We start from the raw sequence: 20,736 nt of genomic DNA, 5'->3' as shown, positions 1-20,736 counted from the left end.
TTGTAACAAAAGTTCCATAACCAAGTGAGTTGTTTACATCTGTGTCAATGAAGGAGCAGAAGCAGAAGCACAGTCCAGTTACATACCAAAATGGAGTTTTATAGGCAAAGTGGAGCTGAGGGTCAAGGGATGATTTGATTACCTTCTCCAAACTGGGGACCATGTGAGCCTTTTTGCTAGCAATGTGAAATGCAGACCAGGGACAGCTGGGTAAATCCCATGCAATTAACTGATTTTAAAAAACAGATAGTACATATTATGCATGCTGTTTAGAGTAATTGATATTCCCCTTTTTTAGGGGATTGTTTTCAGACAACAGAAAGAGGGAATGTTTAGGGCTGCCATCTGGCAAGGATCTCAAATTCCTTTTAAGTGTCCGAAGGATAAATAGGGGAAGTAGTCTTGGAAATACCTGTTGCAGTATAAGGCAAGATTAAGATTGGGATTAAGATTACTCGGTAGTTGCAACATAATGTTAATGAATTTACATTGCATATAAAGGAAGTATGCCATAAAACAGTTATGAACGCTAACATTTACATCCAATCATAAAAACTTAAGAGGCTATTTATGAAATGGTAAAATTACTTCTACAGAGTTAGCAATTTATTAGACACTTGGAAAAAGTTAAATGATTTAAATTACCTGGATGTGGTCTTGAAAATGGTCCATCTTTAGCTTGAGTGACTCCAAAACATAAGAAAACTAAAATACTGGCAACAATGCCTCTGAAAATAAAGAACAAACTACTCAATATATATTTGATTCACCAACCCACTCCAATAAAGAAAATTATGACAAAAAGAACCTCAGTTTAAATTCTTAAAAGTCTAGAACATTTTGTCTCTTTATACTAGTGTAATTTCTCCAGATCAGTTATAATTTCCAGTGAGAAGCATGTTTCATCTTTTGCAGTTTTTGTTATAGGGGAAACTGGTACTAACCTATATATTTAGGTTTCCTAACACTGCATAATATTTTCCATTATAAAAGATTCATGACCTTTTCTGAAAAGCTCTTAAAACCTCTATAGTTTACAGAAGGTCTTTGAAATTCAGCAAGGAGAAAGTCCTTGGGCTAGAGAATTGTTTTCTTTGTCCCATTAAATTCCATTCAGGTTTTGCTGAGCTATAAATGGTTGAAAATAATGATTTCCTTTCTCACTTGTGTTGCCTAGGAACACGTTAGCCAAAATAACTGAACATGAATATTCCAAGATCATGTCCATTCAGCTGCCAAATCAGCAACAGACACAGCATGGGAACACCAGGAAACTGCTGGAGCAGCCACACTGGGGGTTGGAGAAGAGAACCAGGCCAGGCTTCCCCTGACTATCCCATAGACCTGGCATCTGGTCCTAGTGCCCCAATCCCACCTCCCAGATACCAGCTTTCTCCTGCTACCAGCTAGTGTTAGTCTTGTAGCTCAAGTGGTAGACATTTGTGCTTCAATGTGAATTGTTCAGTTTCAAACTCTGCTGATTATTTATCATGGGAGATTGTTACAGTTGTAAAGAACAGAATTTGTTTTTTAAAAAAAACTAGGGAACTGCATGCAGAAAATATTAAAAGGACATTCTTTAGGTTGCAAATGCTTCGAAAGTTAGAAATTGCCAGATTTAAGGTTGCTTGTGCTTTGAAAAAAAGATGTGAAGGTTCACTAAATGGTGAAATTGAGACTCTCGTGTAACCTTTTGTAATGCTTGTATTCTTGCCTATCCATGCTTCTTAATATATTTCTTCTACAATGTAAATTAAATGCAGCCTGCTTTTTTAATTAAAAAGAATGAATGTCTACTATAACATCAAACTCCCTGTCTGACCTACCATCCTTGTAATAGATGGATCAGCATGCTCAGATCTCTGAACATCAAGAGACTCATGGGCATGGACAAGGGGTCTGAGGTAAGGCTGTTTGTGAAACTTTCACTACATTTATTTGAAGACCAGCAAAACTGTTACAACTTCAAGATAGTGGAATCTATAGAACTTTAACTTATTCCCAAACTTTCAATTCTTGTATATTTAATATTCTTTGAGTGCGACTCGTGTAAGTTTCACCTCATGTAGCAGCCTTAACTTAAAATGCTGTTCTCCTTGAAACTATGGAAAAATGGCACCTTCTCCCTCTTCACCTGTTGCCCTGAATGGCTAAAAACAAACAAACAAACAAAAAAAAACCCAACCAAAAAACTACCTTAAGAGCTAGAGATCTGCCAGTTTTGTACTAGAATGCCAATATCCTCAAGAGTTACCATCATGCACAGATGGTATATTCATCTGAAGTTATTAGAGAACTTGCTTTTTTGAGAAAAAAATTAGATGTAGTTATTTATTGGCTTGTCACCTTAGGTCTATCTACCTAGGAATGTGTCCTGGTGCTGATCAATAAAATCAGCAACAGATACAATGGGTATTGAAAGTTTAATTACTTTAAAGTAAATGGCAGGAAACAGTTTAATGCCATCACAGAAAACATGATCAAGACCTGGTGAAAGTACTTTAAATACTCTCAGCACATGACTTGTTACTGAGTTCAGACAGCTTTTAAAAATGGAAGTAGCTGTGGGTAGGTTCAGGCTTACTAATCAATTGCTATCACATGAACTAAGGACGGAATATTTGCGTAGGCAGGGGTCCAATTTGGGCTGAAGCAACACTGGTAAGAGTAATAGAATTGTAAGCTTCAGCACAAGTTGAAAAGGAAGACATTTTAGAAAAGGACTTATTGTGCATTTAGACTTTTAGCACAACTTTGATACATTATAACAACTAATATAATTGCCAGTTTGTGATTTTGCTCAAGAATTACTGAAAGTTCCACACTACAAAATAAGTACCTTAAAACATTTCTTCAACAGGATAGTTCATAAATGTAGTCAAAGTTGTGACTCTGGCTTTTCCCAAAATAAAGCCTACAAACAGGCTGGTTTTGTTTGTGGGAGATGGGGAATTACTTGAGGTTGACCCTACTTCTATATTCAGGCATTTGGTTACCTGTCAGCACCCTGTCCATACATGATGGAACGCTGTATGAAAACTACATAAATAATGTACTAATACAGTTTAAAAGGTTAGTATGCAAAAGGCTGCCATATTTGACTGTTTTTCAGTAATAAAATATTTTTCAATCATGGCTCCTTCAGAAGTGTAGCTAGGGCCCCAAGAATTCAGGTTGACTACTAGCAAGTACTGTCTTAATTTTTTTTTTTTTCAAAAGGTAATGTGTTTAAATGGCTAAGGATGGAACTTTTACCATCAAAAACTAATAATGACAACCAAGTTTTAGCAGGATTAATTGACAGTCTTCAAGGTGTTGATAACTGCGTTGACACAACAAGTATATATTAGGGTTGCACACTAAAATTAGCTAATAAATGAAACTGTTGACACAGCAGGTAGGTTCCACCAAGCTTTCCAAAAGGTGAAGAAAGCAATTACAATTTGTAGCTATTCTCAAAGAATCTAATTACATTCTTTGTGTATTTGATTTACCCACCCCCCACCCCTTGCATTTGAAATTATGAAGCTGGCATGTACATTCTTAACAGTGCCTATATTTACATCTAAAATGATCGCTCTACACTTTTTGTATTATATTCCAATACAAATTTCTTAAATTTATCATCATTTTGCTTAGCCCTGAGCTAAGAGCTCCAAGGCACCATCTTAGGTTTTCATCATGTCATATTATCCTGGATCAATCTCCACGAGAACCTGCAGTTATACACATTTACATCTATACTAAAAAAATCTAACAGTAATATCAGCTGGAAATTAATGAAGTATGTTGAATTTTTGATAATTCCCTTCTATTTTAATTAGCTAGAAGAAAGTTATGCAACACCAGCATTTTTCCAAAAACACTTATGTGGCAAAACCACCATTATTCTTCCCAATGTCACATTTATTTTTCAGTTGCCATCATGCTGTGTCCTAATGAGGCAGCCTGAAACCTTAATGGATATCCCAAGGTTTCACCCATCTGTATGGTGTCCTTCTGGCTTATCCTGGAATGAACAAAGGGCTTTACGGCCTTAGAGGGTCCGTTGCACACTCAGTCCCATAGTTGGTTTTGAGAGGCATGGCTAATGTATCTATTTTCTTGGACAGGTTGGACAGGCAGGCTCAGCCAGGCAGGATCCAAGTGTGGGGGGGGACTTAGTGTAGGGGAATCCAGGTGTCAGCTGAGAGGGGTGTGTGCAGGACAATCTGGGTGCAGGGGGCTCAGTGGGGGGTCCAGGTGAAGTGGGGGATCTGGATGCACATGGGCTTGTTGGTGGGTTTCAGGTGCAGAGGCAGTGGGACTCTGTAGAGAGGTCCTGGTGAAGGTGGTTGAGGCTCAGCAGGGGTGTGTGTGTGTGTGGGGGGGGGGGGCTTAGCAGGAGATTCAGGGTGCTGAGGGAGTGGGGCTTGGTGGGATGAGGGTCCAGATGCAGCTGGTTGGGGCTCAGTGGGATGGGGGTTCAGGCATGAGGGAGTCAGGGTGGTCCAGGTGCATAGGGAGTGGGGCTCATCAGGGTGGGAGTTTGAGTGCAGGGGGCTTAATGGGAGGAGTCTGGGTGCAGGGGCTTGGTGTGTGGGGGGGGTCTGGATGCATGGGGTGGGGCTCAGTGGGGAGGGCCGAGTGCAGGGAGCGGGGGTGTTCAGGTGCACAGGTGTTGGACATAGAGAGGAGCAGCTCCCAGTATAGTGAGCTTTCCCATGCATGCTTAAGATCAATGGGGGCAAGAAGTGGGGAGGAAGGGAGGCGTGAAGAGCTGGGGGAGGTTTCTGGGGGTGACCTGGCCCTGGCCACTCCATGCAAGAGAAGTGCGCTCCTCCTCCCCACCCCCAGCCCAGCCAGAACTAGCCGTTGAGCCTGGCACAGGTTAGGAGCCACTAGCAGGAACGTCCCCAGCCCTGAGGTGGGGGGAGAGGAAGGGAGGGTAAAGTTTGGCAGGGTGAGGGTCAGGTTCTGGATGCGAGGCACAGCGGGGGAGTCTTGGGGGGGGGGGGGGGGGCAGATGCACTGGGGTTGGGCGGACAAGGGTGGGTCTGACCCGGCATCGGTCGGGGAATCCCCAGCCCACCCTCGCAACGATTTACCTCTCTGCTGGCTGCTCCGGGCACCCAAAACCAAGCATCTGCACTACTGGGGAGAGACATATGACCGCTCTTGTGGGTTTCCTTTGCTTCCCCGTCAGAAAGTCATTTTTCTGCAGGGAAGCAAAGAAATCTGCAGGTAACATGAATTCTGCCTGCGCACAGTGGCGCAGAACTCCCTTAGGTGTCATGTCAGTAAGACCTTGTCTGCATTACGCTCTTTTCAGGAAGAGTCTCCCTTGTTGGCAACATAAGTGCAGCTCCTCTGGTGATAGCAATGATGGCATGACAAGGCACTGGTTGACGCTAGCATTTTAAGCACCCACTGTGAGTAGAGTTGGAAGAAAGAGTAGTTAAAATATTAGGGGCTATCTGCAACCTTGCTTGTTCTAGCACACCCACTGTTGCTACAATGGGTGGACCTGCACTAGCATTCATAACAGCAGGATTTTTTTCTGGGGAGGGGAACAGGGAAAGAGGCTAATATAAAGTCAAAAAGGACCAAGAGGAATTCTGCCCTCATCATGAGAAACTTATGTGGTAATTTGTTAGAGAGTCACCTTTTCAGCTTCCAGTCTGAATCATAGAATATCAAGGTTGGAAGCGACCTCAGGAGATCATCTAGTCCAACCCCCTGCTCAAAGCAGGACCAATCCCCAGACAGATTTTTGCCCCAGATGCCTAAGTGGCCGCCTCAAGGATTGAACTCACAACCCTGGGTTTAGCAGGCCAATGCTCAAACCACTGAGCTATCCCTCCCCGCTATGAATGAATGAATGAATGGTGTTTATATAAAAGCAAAAATGGACATGGATAGTTCTCTAGGGTTCTAATATATAAGTCACACAACTTCCATATGCCAAAAGTCTTAGAACGGCAAGCTTTGGAACTGTACCAAGATGTGTCTCATGGCAAAACTCAAATCATTCTTCTCTAAAGAGATACTTGTCCTGTCTCAACTCCCTCATCAGGTACTCAAAGTGCAACACTTGTCAAGTGGGATTAATCTGCTGCAGGACTTACATGAATAGTGTCCAACATCACTGATAAGAAATTTCAACACAGTCCTTTGGTTAGCAAGATAACACTTGAAAATTCCTAACATTTGAGATGTAATGTGTGATAGCATGTATAATATCAGATTATAACACCATAGCTCTCTGCAGGAAGTCTAATGAACAGTGATTGTTTATAAACAAACAGGAACAGGTTTGGGTGCCTGGATAACGAGGTGGAGGGGCAGCAGGTGGTGACTGAAGGTGGGACGTTGAGGAAGAAGAGAAGAGCGGCTAGTCCGATAGAGAGAAGGGAGGTGATGATGGAGACAGCGAAAAACCCGGGCCCTGAGAGGATAGAACAAGGCAAAAGGGGGAGTATAAGAGAAGATAGGAACAGACACAGGTCAGGACTAGAGGGATCAGAGACTAGATTACTAGATCGCAATGTTGCCAGGCAACGGCAGGTCTATGTAATTGGAGACTTTACTGAGGAGATTGGACAGGCCTGTGACCAGGGCGGACCCGGAGAACAGAAGGGTGTGCTGTCTACCGGGCGCAAAGATACGCGATGTGGACCTGCGGTTGAAAAGGATCCTAAAGGGAGCAGGTAAGAACCCCTTGATAATCCTTCATGTAGGAACAAATGACACTGCTAGGTTCTCGTTAGAGAGAATCAAGGGAGATTATGCTAGGCTGGGGAAGACTCTTAAGAAGATAGAGGCTCAGATTATCTTTAGTGGGATTCTGCCTGTTCCTAGGGAAGGGCAGCAAAGGGCTGATAGGATTGTTAGAATAAATAGTTGGCTAAGGGAGTGGTGCTATAAGGAGGGCTTTGGGATGTATGGCCACTGGGAGGCTTTCGGGGACAGACAGCTGTTCTCGCGGGATGGACTTCACCTGAGTAGGGAAGGAAATAGACTTCTGGGAGGGAGGCTGGCTCATCTTATCAAAAGAGCTTTAAACTAGGAAGTTTGGGGAGACGGTTGGGAGATGTACAGTTAATCTCCACGCCAGATTCCAATATTGAAAAAGTGAGTGAGATAAGAGGAGATATAGCTGGGGAGTTGAGATTGGACACAAGAAGGATAAGGGGGAAGGACACAAAGAGGCCTGTAACACATAGTGTTACTAATGGGAGACAGGCGAAACAACATACATTAGGGTGCTTATACACCAATGCAAGAAGCCTAGGTAACAAAATGGAGGAATTGGAGCTCTTGGTCCGAGAAATGAAACCGGATATCGTAGGAATAACTGAAACGTGGTGGAACGGCAGTCACGACTGGAATACAGGTATGGAGGGGTATGCTCTGTTTAGGAAAGACCGGAACATAGGTAAAGGTGGCAGGGTGGCATTGTATGTCAATAGTGAGATAAGCTGTAAAGAAATAATAGTTGATGGAATAGATAACACGGAATCCGTCTGGGCAATAATCACACTGGGTAAAAGGACTACTAGAGTCTCCCCAGGGATAGTGCTTGGGGTGTGCTATAGACCGCCGGGATCGACCCAGGATATGGATAAAGAACTATTTAATGTGTTTAGAGAAGTAAATACTAATAGGAACTGTGTGATTATGGGGGACTTTAACTTCCCGGATATAGATTGGGGAACAAACGCTAGTAGCAATAATAGGGCTCAGATGTTCCTAGATGTGCTTGCTGATCATTTCCTTCATCAAGTGGTAGCAGAACCGACAAGGGGGGAGGCCATTTTAGATTTGATTTTAGTGAGTAGTGAGGACCTCGTTGAGGAAGTGGTAGTAGGGGACAACTTGGGCTCCAGTGATCATGAGCTAATCCGGTTTAAACTAAACGGAAGGAGTAACAGAATTAAGTCAAAGACTAGGGTTTATAATTTTAAAAAGGCGAATTTTAATAAATTAAGGGGACTGGTAAGGGAAGTGGATTGGGCAAACGTATTAATGAATCTTAAGGCAGATAAAGCCTGGGATTACTTTAAGTTAAAGATGCAAGAGCTGTCAGAGGCCTGTATCCCAAAAAAGGGAAAAAAATTACTAAGCAAGAGATTTAGACCGAGCTGGATGAGCGACCGACTCAAAGGGGCAATTAGGAAGAAACAGAAAGCGTACAAAGACTGGAAGAGGGGAGTGATCAGTAAGGAAACTTACCTTAGTGAAGTCAGAGAATGTAGAGATAGAGTGAGAAAGGCCAAAAGCCGTGTAGAGTTGGACCTAGCGAGGGGAATTAAAAGCAATAGTAAGAGGTTTTACAGCCATATAAATAGGAAGAAAGCAAAGAAGGAAGAAGTAGGACCGCTGAAGACTATAGCTGGAGAGGAGATTAAAGATAATCTAGGCATGGCGCAATATCTCAACGAATATTTTGCATCGGTTGTTTAATGAGGCCAATGAAGGTATTAGGGATACTAGCACCGTGACAGAGGGGCAAACAGAATGGGGGATTACCGTTTCCGAGGTAGAAACAAAACTCGAACACCTTGATGGGGCTAAGTCGGGAGGACCGGACGATCTTCATCCGAGAATATTGAAGGAATTGGCGCGGGAAATAGCAGGCCCATTAGCGATAATATTTAATGAATCTGTAAACTCGGGGGTGGTTCCGTTAGACTGGAGAATAGCTAATGTGGTTCCTATTTTCAAGAAAGGGAAAAAAAAGTGATCCGGGTAACTACAGGCCTGTTAGTTTAACATCTGTAGTGTGCAAGGTGCTGGAGAAAATTCTGAAAGAGAAACTAGTTGAGGACCTCGAGGTTACTGGCAAGTGCGATAAATTACAACATGGTTTTACGAAGGGCAGATCGTGCCAAACGAATCTGATCTCCTTCTTCGAGAAAGTAACGGACTTATTAGATAAGGGAAATGCGGTGGACCTAATATACCTGGATTTCAGTAAAGCGTTTGATACTGTACCCCATGAGGAATTATTGGTTAAACTGGAAAAGATGGGGATCCATATGAAAATTCAGAGGTGGATAAGGAATTGGTTAATGGGGAGAACGCAGCGGGTGGTATTGAAGGGTGAACTGTCAAGTTGGAGGGAGGTTACCAGTGGAGTTCCTCAGGGTTCGGTTTTGGGACCCATTTTATTTAATCTATTTATAACTGACCTCGGAACCAATTGCAGGAGTGGACTGATAAAGTTTGCGGATGATACGAAGGTGGGAGGCGTTGCCAATTCGGAGGAGGATAGGGATATTCTGCAGGGAGACTTGAATGAGCTTGTGAATTGGAGTGTCAGAAATAGGATGAAATTTAATAGTGAAAAGTGTAAGGTGATGCATTTAGGGATGACTAACAACAATTTTAGCTACAAGCTGGGGACGCATTGGTTAGAAGTAACTGAAGAGGAGAAGGACCTAGGGGTTCTTGTAGACCGTAGGATGACTATGAGTCGACAATGCGACGTGGCGGTGAAAAAAGCCAATGCGGTCTTGGGATGCATTAGGCGAGGTATATCTAGTAGGGATAAGGAGGTGCTGCTTCCGTTGTATAAGGCGCTGGTGAGACCTCATTTGGAGTACTGGTCTCCCATGTTTAAAAAAGATGAACTTAAATTGGAACGGGTGCAGAGAAGGGCCACTAGGATGATCAGAGGAATGGAAAACCTGTCGTATGAAAGGAGACTGGAGGAGCTCGGATTGTTTAGTCTGACAAAACGAAGGTTGAGGGGGGATATGATTGCTCTCTTTAAATATATCAGAGGGATAAATACAAGGGAGGGAGAGGAATTATTCCAGCTTAGTACTAATGTGGACACAAGAACAAATGGATATAAACTGGCCGTGGGGAAGTTTAGGCTTGAAATTAGACGAAGGTTTCTGACCGTCAGAGGGGTGAAATATTGGAATGGCCTTCCGAGGGAAACGGTGGGGGTGAGGGACCTGTCTGGTTTTAAGATTAAGTTAGACAAGTTTATGGAGGGAATGGTTTAATGGTAAAACATATTAGCTGAGGAATACCGAGCAATGGTAGGCAAACAGTATAATGGCTAACAAGGATTAGGCTGGAGACTCTTGCCTACATGCTCGGGGTCTTGCTGATCCCCATGTTTGGGGTCGGGAAGGAATTTTCCTCCAGGGTAGATTGGCTGAGGCCCTGGAGGTTTTTCGCCTTCCTCCGCAGCATGGGGCAGGGGTCGCTAGCAGGAGGGTTCTCTGCCAATTGAAGTCACTAAGACACAGGATTTGGGGACTTCATCAGCAGAGTCAGGGAAAGGGTGGGGATGGTTTTGTGGCCTGCAGCATGCAGGGGGTCAGACCAGATGATCATAATGGTCCCTTCTGACCTTAAAGTCTATGAGTCTATAAAGCTATCTTTACCCATGAAATGTTTAATAGCCTAGAAGATCTTTTTTCTTTACTGATCCTTAAGTGTTCCACAGCAGAAACTGGTGTTCAATTGCCAGCAGACAAAGTACACCTACAGGATGACTATGTGCTCTGATTGTTGTGTTATGATTGCTATATGCCCTCAGTAGTTGTGGATGGCAAAATGTCTTACCAGCTGGTGGAAAACTGTGCTGACCTGCTGTGCTCACTCATTTACTGGTTGTATTCTGATCACAATTTCAACAAACACAATAGCAATCACCAAAAATGCAAGTGATTTATAGCTCAACCTCTATTTCCAGTCTCAGCTCCTCCCACAGGAGCAGGGTTGCTAACCAGCACAAAGTGATGTGAAGAGAATGCACTAGATAAAATTTCAGCCCCAGCAAAGAGCTCTTTTGGCTGCTTGTTTTGTTTTTGTTCTCTTTTTAAAACACAACACCACAGAACTATTATACTGATCACAATAGCACACTGCCTGAACAGAGCACTAGACATTAGGATTTTAGCTGTGTTGGGCTTAGGCCTACTAGCAGCCATTCTCTTCATTATTATCTTCGCAACACAGATTCCTTCACAAGCATTTTCCCTTTATGGATGACAGAGTTCCATTGTGCTGATGGCTGCACATGTTTGAAAGAAGGAAACTGCAACATAAACTGAAGGTTGCAGTCTAACTTCACCTCCACTAATAGTGTTCAGATTCTGGAAGTCACTGCTGCAGGTACTGCAAAGTTTCTCATTTGTGTTCTAAGTCACGGAACAGACAGCGCAGAGATGGCGTTCAAGATGTCCCAGCAAAACTCCTGGGTAGGGTGCCCATCATTGTATTTAAAAGATAAGGGACTGTTTTCTTAGCACCCCCGCCCCACAATATTATTAAATATCAATAAAATAAATAAATAATAAACAGCAGTACTCACCTACATTTACCAGGGGCATTTCTTGCTCCTTTTTGCAGTACTCAGCAACTCACAATCTTGTACAGAGATGAAAAAATAAGGGCCGACCCTTGTAATAAGGGACTGACAGCGACCCTACTCCTGGGGCACACATGTACTGTTAAGTACCTTCAGCAGAGTCAAGCATAAAAATTGTATGTCCACCTCTAGGGTTCACATTTACTTGTTTGAGATCTTGAATGAGCTTTTGTAGTGCAACTTATTCATTCCATCAGCTATTTCTGCCACCACATGAGTGAGTGTGGCCTGAGTGACTAGTCTTACCCAGAATGCGACAGCCTGAAGGTTCCTAGCATCTACTGATACAGTTGTTCCAGTCTGGACAGCAATGCTATCTTGCCAGGCAATAAAGCATACAGTTCTTAGAGTTATAGTTTCACAGTGAGTCCCTTAAGGACAACAACAAATCTTGCTGTAAGCAAGTTGAGCCTAAACTTCATGGCTCTGCCTCTCAATCTCTCCTAGAGCTTCAGCTCCCATTATATCTGAAGCATAAAGACTATTCAGATCTGAACTCAGAACTTACTAAAATATCTGCAGATTCATTCCTCGGCTAAGCTATAGAAAAACTATGTGTATGAACAAGACGGTTGAGAACTTTTCTACTTAATATTTATACACCTTTAAATCAAAGGCACAAGTCTAATTTACTACAGGTAGTAGATAGTGTTAGCTTAGCAGCCACTATTTTCTGAAAACTTGTTAAATTAAATGTGAGAACTAAGATAACTTGTGAGTTAAATTTGGAGTATTCATCACAGTTAGTTTTCATTTGTGCATTAAGATAAGAAATTTATCAGCACATGGAACAGTATGATATGGTGCTGAATGGGCTTAGAACCAAACTAGGAAGTGATTTGGAGGTCAGGATAGAGGTACATTTGTAAAGTTTAAACAGCACTTGTCCAAAAGCAGGCCTCAAAAGTACTTTTGAGAACACAAGATTCTTTCCTTACTTCTCTTAACTTGAGAAAAAGCAATGCTGTTGGGAGGTGCCAGATTGACAGCCTTGAAGATTCATGTCTTTTGACCCAAAGGCAGACAAGTACAAGCTCTCTGCAACAGCTTATCACACTGGCTCAAAGCTGACTGTTCTGGAGGGCTAAAAGTAGTTCAGAATCTATATTCATTTAGGCTCAATCCCTTTTCAGAATCTATCTAATGGACTGCCAGCTGTGATGGTGTTTGTGATGCTGGCCCTCTAAAGAGTCATCAGAAAATAACTAATCTTGGCCATTATTGTTTTGGTCTAAGTTTGAGCCAGTGATGTTGAGGTAAATAGCCCTATACCCACTTATCAATGGCTAGTCATTCAGTCTCCCTTCAGTGCTAAACGATTGGGAGGTGCAAGAAATAAATCCCACACTACATACCTGAAAGAGCCTTGGTGGAGGTCTGAAAGGGGAGACAGAATGCCATTTCTGGCTTTTAAATAGCTTGTCAACTTAATCTTACTTCACCATCCTAAATTCCTTCTCTAGCGGTACTACTCCTGCTGTTTTACCAGACTGAGCATTTGGATATGGCTCTTGCCCAGGCTAAATATTTTCATGATGCAAGCAAAGGAGAAATATTAAGGTCGCTGATTTATTTTACTTTTTGCCTGTTTTTACAATCTTACACTTCCTCCAAACTTGCAGTGGGGGAATAGGCAGGAAACATGTCTTGCACTAGCCCTCCCTCTTGTAGCGTTAGTATTCCAATTACCAAGTCCATTTCCCATTGCTTATTTCCCCCAATATCCATTTCTGGCAACCCTTAAGGAGAGTAAGACCAGTATGGAAACACAGTAACTCCTCACTGAACGTCATCCCGGTTAACATTGTTTTGTTGTTCAGTTGCTGATCAATTAGAGAACAGGCTTGTTTAAAGTTGTGCAATGCTGCCTTATAACGTTGTTTGGCAGCTGCCTGCTTTGTTCACTGCTTGCAGGAAGAGCAGTGCGTTGGAGCTAGCTGGTGGGGGCTTGGAATCAGGGTGGACTGGCAGCCTCCATCAGCTCCCCTAAGTTCCAGCCACCCAGCAGGCTACCAATTGCTGGGCAGTTCAGGTGTCCCTCCCCCCCACTGCCATGTGCTGCTGCTGCTCCTGCCCTCTGCCTTGGAGCTGCTCCCAGGAGCCTTCTGCTTGCTGTGCAGGGGGTGAGAGGGAGGGAAGAGGGGTGCTGATGTCAGGGGTGTCCCCCTCCCCCTGCTCCTGTACCCCATCTACACAGAGCAGGGCGGCAACAGGACAGGGCTCAGGAGGGAGGGAGCTTCCTGGTAGCAGCTGTTGTCTCAACTTGCTGATCTACTTAAAAAGGCAGTGTACTTAGAGTGGGGGTCAGCGTACTTAAAAGGGGCAATGCTCATCTCTCTCTCTCTCTCACACACACACACACGGTGTGTGACTGTCTCTCTCACACACACCCGGCACTTTGGAAAGTGGACGGAGTGGCACGCTCCAGTGGGATACCATGGGGTCATCACCACATTCAGTTTCCGCAGGGAATGTTTGCGGCCACTACCATGCATCGTGTCTCTTCCCTCCATTTGTGCTGCCATGTAGAGAGTGAGGCTACATTAACAATGTGCTAAGTTAACCCTTGAGGGCTCAGCCAAGTGTTAATTCATCATTTAGCAGCCAGGCATTCCCTGGAAAATATCCCACCCTCTGACTCCACCATCTCAACCAAGCCTCACAATCATCATTGCTGTGTATATTATTACATTGTTTGTTTAGCAGTCTTTTGTCTGGCGAAAAAAATTCCCTGGAACCTAACCCCCGCCGCCCCTCCCGCCCCTTTTACATTAATTTTTATGGGGAAATTAGATTTGCTTAAAGTAGCATTTTTCAGGAACATAACTACAATGTTAAGCGAGGAGTTACTGTACCAGTATTGATGGCAACAAGCTTCTCCAGAGGCAAGGTCATCCTTGCCATCTGACTCTTCAGATGACAAGTAGGTTTTGTGAACAGTTTTACTAGTGAAAACACTGTTTCTACCCCAAAGAGAGCGAGATCCAGAAGAGCTACTGAAACTTGTGTCACCTAACGGACACACTGGATATCAAAATGACTAGTTATACCAGGGTGATAGGGTTCATAATTATTTATATATTTGAGATGTGGGGTAAAAGAATCTGAAGTATTTCAGACTGGTGGAGATGGTTACAAACAGTAGTTGTTACCTCAGATTTACATACAACCGTCTCTAATGGCAGCTGATTTTAGCATGCAGTTGAGAGACTGATTCCAGGATCAATGAGACAAAAGCCTTAAGACATTCATTGCGAAGAAAAAAAAAAACACAGAAACTCAGTCAGTGCTGCATTCAATACCGAGAGAATGATTTAGTCTCAAATGCTAGGAAGTTTAATTAGGTAATCTGAGATATAAATGGATGGAGCAGAACTGAGGTTCCCACCAGCACCCCACATCTCCTTGAATCATGCTCTGCAATAGTTACTGCCTTATTCTTAATTGTTGGTGCCCGTGACAACAGGAGGTCAGACAATAATCTGGTGGTCCAGTCTGGCTTTCAACTGTATGACTATCCTTTTTGATCTATTCTTTCTGCTGCTATCTGTGCTCACACCCCTGTACATGTGAGATACTGCTGTAGGCAGCTGCATAGGGGGCCTTTAGGGGAGTAGGGAGGGAAAGCTGGTTTTCAAGGAACCCATCTGCTTTACAAAAAGAACAGGAGTACTTGTGGCACTTGAGAGACTAAAATTTATTAGAGCATAAGCTTTCGTGGGCTACAGCCCACTTCTTCGGATGCATCTGCTTTACTCAGTCTTGGGAGCATGTTTGCAATGGGGAGTGGAGCAGTTCTGGTTTGTGTTCCTTGTTCCCTACTATTCTTCTATTCTGCCCTACCCACCCCCCTTGTCCCAGACTAGTTTATCACCCCACAAGTTAACATGCAACAAGAGTATGAAAACTAATGATTTCAGAGTGTTTGCAATTCTACATTTGTGGGCCCCACATACAGACAAGAACAGAGCTTTACTGCAATACACATTTTCATTTCCAAGTACTGAATAATCGCAGGTACAGACACTGTTCATTACACATTGTAGGATTATGCTATTGATGTTCATTAAGCAGAGCAAGTGTTACTGTAGGAGTTTTTCAGAGAGTGACAGCTTCAAGCAGACACAGAGTTTAGAGTTTAAAGAACAGAAGGTAAAGCCACAGAAAGAGCAGAACTAGCCTAAAATAAGGTAGAACTGTGATCCAAGGCAAGACAAAGTACTCTATTGTAAGTCACCAAGGTATAAAACCAGGCACTCCACTTTTTGGGGGGTTCTAGGAACTAAACACATTTTATTTTCTACAAGGAACACTAGAATAGGTTTGAAATTTATTGGCTAAAATTACTGTGTATAAACACAGAATGAGGTACATAACTGCCACACAACCCTAAAGTCAAAATGGAGGGGCTGATAAAAAAGTAAGCTCAATCATATACAGCAAAACAACAAGAAAAGCTTCTCTTCGAATGTTTCTTTCAGCACATCAGAACTATCTAGCAGAGAGATCAAATGTTCTTGAGGGTTTCCTTCAGCACATCCAAACAGGCTCATCTTTTTATAAAGGGTTTGTACTCTGAAACAGCAGATGATCTCATTCTTCTAGGTGTTATTACACAGGCTCTTTTCCCGGGCTGTTTCTTAACACTGTAGCTAGTGTTTGATAAAGATAACGAAGCATTAGCAATAACAGGAATGCAGAGAAAAGGCATCAATCTCACACCAAGGAGATTGAAAAGCCACTTACAAAGCTACAGGAAGTAATACCTAACAAAACCCAAGTTGCAGCAGGGGAAAACGAGTCTGAAGAAAAGCTTGTTTCTGGTAGCCTTCTGCAAGCCCATGTGCCTGAATAAATTACAGGGGACTGCTGAAACTTGGCTGCACCATAATTTTGAGACTGAACCTCAGGTCACTATACAAGCAACTCTAACTTCCAAGTCAAGAAGGCATAATAATAAAAGAATAAAGATGTTGCAGTGAACAACCACCTTCAGATTCTTGAGTTATCCTGGCTGTCTGGGTATTCCCCCTCCACCCCCCCAAGGGAACTTCTGAGGGAGGTATGACTATGTGACACATTTATATAGCACTTTACAAACAATGAATCCTCAACATACCTCTTTTCACCTCTTCCCTATCTGGAAATTATGATGATGGTTCTAGGTCACAAGTCAAGCTAATGGCAGAGCTGCAATCAGAACTCAGTTCCACATTGCTGGGGCTCTAATTTCTAGCCACTCAACACTACTATCTAGTCCATTCTAACCACACATCACTGCCAAATCCAACTTTATTTATTGGAATACAAAGATAGGTGTGTTCTGAGGTTGCTATCTCAGTCAGTGAACACACAAACTCTCCTCAACATATTGGTATAACCGAAGAAGGATAGGAGGTACGCAACCATACATTTGGTGACCATGAAAAGGGCTGAAGTTATATAATTATTAGACAGCAAAGAGGTTGCTTATCAATAGCAGTTTTTCCAGAGTCTGTATATTCACACATATGGGATATGGTGCTCATGAAGTTGAGCTGTGGAATTGCCTTAAAAACTTGGCACTCACAGTTGACATTATCACCTTGTATACAAGGGAGTGGACACCCCCCCAATGACCTTTTGTTTCTTTTCCCTAACTACTGAGGTCTGATGTTATACAGAACTCCAAGGTAGATGGGACGGTGGATGGGTAGAGTGAATACACAGAGGCAACTCTCAAAACAGTAAATAATCTCTTCTTTGATGGCCTATGTGTATTCCCCTTAAGGGAGATTAGCAAGCAGTGCTCTCCCAGGTGGATAGTGGGCAAGGTGTTCACAGATAAATATGGACTGTAGCACTGCCCTCCCAAACCAGGCATTGGAGTGCAATGCTGAATATAAATAGCATCTGGTGTAAGTGTGCATCGACTTCCAAGATGCTGCTTTGCATATTTGCACCAGGGAAACCTGCCAGCGGCATGCTACTGATGCTGCAGTGGCTCTTGTAAACCATGGGGCCCTGGTTTCCTAGCTAAAGTATAACTATATTCTATACATCTACTAATCCAGTGAGAAAGCCTTTGATTGGTAATGGGTTCTCCCTTGGCACTTCTCCCTACATGATACAAACAAGATACTTTATCTTCTCAAAGGCCTGGTGTTTTCCAGGTAAAAACAGTGTGTCCTTAAATCTACAATACGGAGACAAGTTTCCCTCCGTAGAAGAAGAGTCTGCAAAGAACATGGAGAAATACATTGAGAACACCTTAAACATGAAGCTGGGATGGAATTGTGATAACTTTCCTTGTGGACCACAGTATAAAGTAGAATGAAAGCACTAAGCTCACTCAACCTCTCCACAGACATACCGTATATACTCGTTCATAAGCCGAATTTTTTTAGTAAAAAAAGGGAAGCAACAGAGACAGGGGTCGGCTTATGAACGGGTATAGAAAGGGAGAGGTGGGACACAGCCCCTCCCCCAACAGAGGGAGCAAGGAGAAACAGCACAGACAGCAGAGACAGAAGGGAAGAGCAGGGGCCAGAGTCTCTCCGCTTGGCCACGCTGCTCTCCCCCCAGCCTCTGAAGCAGCTGCAGCTCCGGGGCTGGCAGGCTGCAGCCATGCCGCTCGGCACCACCCCCTAGAGCAAGCTGTGGCTGCGCCGCACAGGCGGCGGAGCAGGCTGCGGCCGTGCTGCCCAGCCCAGCCCGCTGGAACATGCTGCGGCCGCGCCACCCAGTCTGGCCCACCGAAGCAGCCTGCGGCCGTGCTGCCCAGCCTGCTGGAGCAGCTCCAGCCAGGTCAGAGACATCCCCCCCTAGCCCTCCCCAGAAAAGGTGGGAAGGGATGGGGAGAGTGTGGGGGTCCCGGGCTAGGGGTGGGGTCATGTGGGGGGTGGTCACAGGGGTTACTCCCCTGACTCCCAGCTTCTCCCCCACAAAAAATTTCCCCACCAGTTGCTGTCCTGGCCTGTCAGGGTAAGCAGCTGGCGCGCCGGGACACTTTGCTTACTTAGGTTTACCTCCGTGCCTGCGGACGCTCGAGGTAAACAAACCATCTCGGCCCACCAGCGGCTTATCCTGATGGCGCGGGAGCCAAAGTTTGCTGACCCCTGAATTATAGGGTCGGCTTATGAACGGATTATAAGTAAAAATTGAAATTTTTTATCCATCTTGGGCGGGGGGGGGGGGGGTCAGCTTATAAACGAACCAGCTTATGATCGAGTATATACGATAACTGTTATCAGGAAGGATGTTTTGATTGATAGATGTTCAAGAGAGACTGGAAAAGAAGGTCCCTCCATCAATTTAGTTAGGAAAAGATTTAGGTCTTGAAGACAGGGACTCCCTAATGATGGGGAAGGAACACTTTTGTTTGTGCACTCTTGCAAAAACACACACAAAGTTCACTCCCTATACAAAGTAAGGAGATGTAATCATCGTTTTCCTGCTCTACTTCTATAGAGGAAATGTTTGATTAAGCTTGATCAGTTTGAATAGAACATAATTGTACTGATGGAACACATTCAAGTATGAAATAATTCTAAAAACTTTATTTTCTGAAAGTTACCATTTGGGGTACAAGTTCTCATGTTTGCTCACAGCCCAAATGTGCATTTCTATTAAAACCTCAACCAAAGCCTTGCATAAACATACAAGTAATTAATTTACAGTTCACACAGCAAACTTAGCTTGTTTATATATTGTAAAAGACAGGCCTCAACACATCAGCAAAGAGACAGAATGAGTTGCCACAGAAACAACTGAATGCATTAAGAGATTTTATAATTAGTTATATTTACACATATGCATAGGAGCTCATTACAGTAAGAAACACTACACTGATTAGAGACTAAATTCAAAGACTTTTGTACCAGATGAGCTTATAGGTTGTAGTTTAGTTTTGCTAGTTTCATACTAACAGGACAAATGCTATATTGCAACACTTCTGCAAAGGATAGTTACCTCTTTGTATTGTAGGCTGTATCTTGTGGAGTTTCTTCAAGCAAAGTTACATATCCCAGCGCACATGTGAGGATAAACAGGACTGTTAAGGTGTGAGCTCTCCTGCAGTTAAGAAAAAAGTCAATTAACACTAGATCAGAATGGGGTGGGGTGGGGGGAGGAATCGTTACAAAAGACCAGCATATTGGGCTATTTTATTGAAAGCTAGACAGGCACTGGTAACACTTAAGGTGCTTTACATTTCAGTACACGTTAGATTGTATTTCTGTGCACTATGCAGCACAGAACATTGTCAGCATTAAAAACTTACTTCCATGTGTGACAGGCTTATAATTTAAAAAGTTCTCAAACCTGGTACTTTTATGTTTTCCCTTATAATGCTTCTCCACTGGAGGATTTGTAGAAACACTTGCGTAGTGAAGGGCATCAACTTGAAAAAAAATCAACTTGACTGAACATTTTATACCAACTATTATTACAAACACTTAAGATTACAAAAAGTGAAATTCTTTCCCGATTTCTCAGTATGTTTGCTTTGTGTATTTGAAAGCACTTTGTGTATTGTCATTTTCACTAATTCCCAGTACACAGTTTGTTAGCAACAGAAAAACTGACTAACTGAACAGAAGATTAAAAACCATCTAAATTCCTTTGAAAGCATCAGCACATACTATTTAGAGGTTGTTTTATGAGAAAATAGATTAATTAGGACTCATATGTTTGCTTCATCATTTTTACTGAGCGGAAATGGAGATTTTCCCTGTCACTAAATCAAACTGTATAGAACTGTGTCCACAAACAATTTCAATCTAGAAATAAGGGAGAGTGAATTCTACAATTCTGCAATGTAAAATCTGAACAGTGAGTTCATATTTCACGTTTAAAGAGCCCTTTAACTTCTTGATACTCAGATCCCATTTGCTTATCATGAAATCCATTGCCACCATAAACTCAACACCACCACGTCATGCATGTACCTACTGATAACCACAAGATCATATATGGATATTTTGGCATTAAATTTGCCACTAAAATGCCACATTCAATACTTTAGCTATAGGTATAATTGATATGGCAGAATAGGAGTGAAGTCATCATTTATATCACACCTAGTTTTTTAGTAGTATTGTCTACAGTGAGAAAATGTTTATAGAAGCTCACGTGAATGTCGTAAGAGTTAAAACAATAGAGTCATAAATTGAGGCACAACGTGTTTGGATTATTATTGCTGCATGTATGTCTACCGATCTTAAACCTCAGAAATGAGGTATACAATAAACTGTAGTATTGCAGCAACAACACAGTTAGTTTGAAGTGGACCATTTTTCATTATGAAATCCATATTTTCATTTACTGTCATTACTTTGAACTTCTCACTCTGGCCTCAGCCATAAAGTGAATGTTTTGGAAAG

At 42.9% G+C, this 20,736-nt stretch overlaps 1 protein-coding gene across 3 annotated transcripts in view; it reads right to left on the bottom strand.

Moving 5' to 3' along the window:
- The window catches only part of PTDSS2 (phosphatidylserine synthase 2), a 75,170-nt gene that overhangs the window by 41,512 nt on the left and 12,922 nt on the right, over window positions 1–20,736 (bottom strand). For all 3 annotated transcript variants that reach the window (XM_005310777.5, XM_065591872.1, XM_042862106.2), the window contains 2 exons: window positions 19,325–19,426; window positions 646–728 (listed from right to left, as the gene is read on the bottom strand). In XM_005310777.5, coding sequence (XP_005310834.1) covers window positions 646–728; window positions 19,325–19,426 — 185 coding nt within the window. Of the gene's footprint in view, window positions 1–645; window positions 729–19,324; window positions 19,427–20,736 lie in introns of those variants that run through there.

The sequence above is a fragment of the Chrysemys picta genome, chromosome 4 (genome assembly GCF_011386835.1).
Source record: "Chrysemys picta bellii isolate R12L10 chromosome 4, ASM1138683v2, whole genome shotgun sequence".
NCBI classification, from domain to species: Eukaryota; Metazoa; Chordata; order Testudines; family Emydidae; genus Chrysemys; species Chrysemys picta.
Note: the sequence above shows the minus strand (reverse complement) of the source record. Positions and strands in the feature narration are given on the sequence as shown.